The sequence below is a fragment of the Sciurus carolinensis genome, chromosome 11 (assembly GCF_902686445.1).
Source record: "Sciurus carolinensis chromosome 11, mSciCar1.2, whole genome shotgun sequence".
Lineage (NCBI taxonomy): Eukaryota > Metazoa > Chordata > Mammalia > Rodentia > Sciuridae > Sciurus > Sciurus carolinensis.
This window is the reverse complement of record NC_062223.1, coordinates 24,497,742-24,501,455: the sequence shown is the minus strand read 5'-3', so window position 1 is coordinate 24,501,455 and position 3,714 is coordinate 24,497,742. Positions and strand designations below refer to the sequence as shown.

The window sequence follows — 3,714 nt, the reverse complement described above, 5'->3', positions numbered from 1 at the left end:
CCACAGAGAAGCAATCATATTTTAGTAGTAATAGAAGTATCATCTTGAGTTTCTTTAATTTTTTGGTCACTGATATCAGATTGGTAAATAAAAATCATACAGGTTTTGGGTGGACAATGATATTTTGATATATGTGTACATCATAAAATAACAACTATAATTAGCATATCCATCAGGTCACATGATTAGAGTTTTCTTTAATCTTTTTGTGGTAGGGCACTTCACATCTACTCTCTTCTTAGGAGTTCAGTATACACTATAGCAAATGTAACAATAGCTACCATGCTTTCAAATCCAGAATTAGTTAGTTTCTATATAAAACTTGGTACGCCTGTACCAACATCTCCAGTTTTCCCACTCTGCAGCCATGGCAACCATCATTCTTCTTTCTGCTTCTGTGAGTGTGAAGATTTTAGCGTTCACATATGCATGACATCATGCAGTATTTGTCTTCTGTGTTCAGTTTATGTCATTTAGCATGATGTCCTCTGAGTCCACCCAGGTCACACAAATGATAAGCTTTCTTAATTTGGAGAACCATGGAAAGACAGTGCCTGCACCCAGGATCAGTACTGGGAGATGCTGGTGAGGAACTCATCATATACCTTTTTTCAGATTTACCCTATTGCAAGGGTTCCATTGTAATCTTCATAATTGTTATGCCTTCCAAATTCAATTTAAAAATAAAACTATTGACTGAAAATTATAAATGTAATGCTAGTAAAATCAAATAAAAAAGACATATACAGAATTTTACTATAGTAGAAAAATGAAGAAAAAAATAAAAATAAAATGAGAAATGACAACATAGTTACTAGAAATGAATGTAAAAAATTAAATACACACTTGTAATTATATAAAAATTTTATTCATAAATAGATTGCATAATTTTATGGACTTCCTAGTATATGTGCCCCAAAAATTCCTAGGTCCCTTGATAAATCAGACAATAAAGAATGAGCAATACACTGGGGAAATATGTTAATATCAAAACCTATAATCTATTCTTTAATTCTGCTTAACAAAAATGCCTTAGCAAATTAACTTCAGTTTTAAGTCTGAAATAAATAGTACATCCTAAGGAGACAGCTTCACAGTGAAATGGTTCTCTTCATAGTGGGAGACTCAATGATTTCCTACCTGATGTGGCTTATTTTCCAGAGTTTCTTCATAGCATTTATCATCTCTGAGTTTCTCAGAGTATAGATGAAGGGGTTCAGCATGGGAGTTATGACCATATAAAACACACTCAATGACTTGTCAATGGGGAAAGTCTTAGCTGGTCTTGCATATATGAAAATACAGGGAACAAAGAAGAGAACAACCACAGTAATATGGGAGCCACAGGTAGAGAGAGCTTTCCGCCTCCCTTCCTGACTCAAGTTTTTCAGAGAGAGAAAGATGACCACATAAGACTTGAGTAAGAGAAGAAACAAAATAACGCACATCAGCCTCCCATTGACAATCACTAAGAGGCCGATGATATAGGTGTCACCACAGACAAGATGCAATAAGGGGTACATGTCACAAGTAAAGTGGTCAATGACGTTGGGGCCACAGAATGGGAGCCCATAAATAATGCCAATTTGAAATGCAGAGTGCACAAAACCTCCAGCCCAGGAAACTACCAGCAGCACAACACACACCCATGGCCTCATGATCACCAAATAATGCAAGGGCTTACAGATGGCCACATAGCAGTCAAAGGCCATCACCAACAGAAGAGTAACCTCTGCCCCACCTAAAAGGTGTTCTGCAAAGAGCTGAAACATACAAAACTTGAAGGATAAGACAACTTTTCCTAAGAACAAGTTTGAAATCAAATGGAGGGAAATGATAGATGAATAAATAATGTCTATAAATGATAAATTAGCAAGAAAGAAGTACATTGGAGAGCCCAGAGTCTTACTAAAGGATACAGTTATGACAATGAGCAGGTTCCCCAGCAGGGTCAAAATGTAGAAGAGCAAGAACATAACAAAAAGTACTTTCTGCTCCTTTGGATTTTGTGTGAGGCCCAAGAGGACAAAGTAAGTTTCATTGTTCCTATGTTCCATCTATTCACTTATTGATGCCAATTTCTGAGAGAAAAGCAGTTTACCTGTAAAACAATGAAAACTCATGAGAAACATTACAACCTCTTTTATTCATCTGCCATATATGTTTGAAGCATCTACTGCTGGCACACTAGCTTCAGTAGATATCTGGATCCTAGTAAGATAAGACAAATTTTCCTGCACTAACTGATTTGAAATATGACTATGTTGTCCAAAATTTAATGACCAACATGAGACACAAGTTGATAAATATATTTCTTGAAACCATGTTATTGATTCATGGCATTCTAAACCCATTCTAAACCTCTTGAGATTTGGGAAGTTTCTCAGAGAAAGTTACTCATTAGATGAACATAAAGATATGAAATAACAAGAGAGGATGAAAGGGAAATCCTTGTAAAGATGTACAATGTATAAAGTGACACAGAATAAAACTGAAGACTCACTTAAGATAATTTTCATATGAAGAGTGAATACAATCAATTATTAATGGAAGACTACAGACCAGAAGTCACTTTATCAATAGTGGTGCTGAGTCTTTAGAAAATGATGCCCTTCCTCCACTTTCTTTGGGCCTCAGGTCCACTGGAAATGTCACCTCCAAGCATCTTAGCATTCATGTTTCCAGGAACATTGTTCTCACAGTGATGTCTCCATTCTCTAAGAGAGAAGTCATCTCCACTGCTCTCCTCTTTCCTTGCACCAGTATCACCTCTCAATGTTCACTTTTCTACCCACTATCTCTTCAAAGCCTTCTGGACTCTTTCTATGATTGTCAAACTCTCCCAAAATGTATCCATTAATCAATCACAAAATTGGTTTCATATATTAGAAATTTATTGCAGCAGCACCACCTCACTTCATGCTACCAAAAGGTATCTTTTTCTGCTAGACCTATACTCCATTTAGATACATATGTGTCTTCTCAGAGTCCTGCTGCTAGACAATCAAAATGAAGGTTTTGATCGTGGTGGATCCCTCAGAAAACTGAGGGAAGGACTAGTTCCATCCTTGACTTGCTGATGACCAGTTTGTATACTTATATCCCTGCATTCAAATTTTCTATTTCAATAGAATAGAAGTGATAAGGAATTGGGACCCATCCTAATACAATTTTATAACTGAATGACCTTCACAAAATCCCTATTTCCAAATAAAGCTGTTTCCTGTAGTACTGCAAGTAGGATCTCAACATATAAATTATATGGAGTGGACACAATCAAACCATAATGGTTTCATGTGATAACTTGACAAACTAGTAGTTACCACAGTCTCAGCTTGCCACAAACCTGGAACCTCCTTCTAGAGACTTTGGTTGAATATTCCACACTATCCTAACCTATAAATTCCTAAAGCACTCTGAATTTCATATCTTCAACATTATCACAACCCTACATTTTACCCTGGTATCTAAAACTATTTCATTGACATCTTCAAGTAGATATCCTTTTAGTATTTAGAAGAGTAAATATTTTATTTTATCACAATTAATCTCTTCCTTCCTAGGTTTTGTCTAACTAAAAGATAGTTCCTTCTGTCTTATCCTTCAAGTCAAATTCTGACAGTGTTCTCCCTTCCTTTATTTCTTTTATGTTGTTTATGTATACATTTGTTCAGTTCCCTTGTCTTTCTATTTATAATATCTTGCAAGCATGAT

At 35.8% G+C, this 3,714-nt stretch overlaps 1 protein-coding gene across 1 annotated transcript; it reads right to left on the bottom strand.

The window, feature by feature from the left end:
• Positions 1-1,136: 1,136 nt before the first annotated feature.
• On the bottom strand, positions 1,137-2,057 carry LOC124959229 (olfactory receptor 4A47-like). Its single transcript, XM_047517809.1, has one exon. The coding sequence runs from the start codon at positions 2,055-2,057 to the stop codon at positions 1,137-1,139; it is 921 nt and encodes a 306-aa protein (XP_047373765.1).
• Between the last annotated feature and the right edge of the window lie 1,657 nt (positions 2,058-3,714).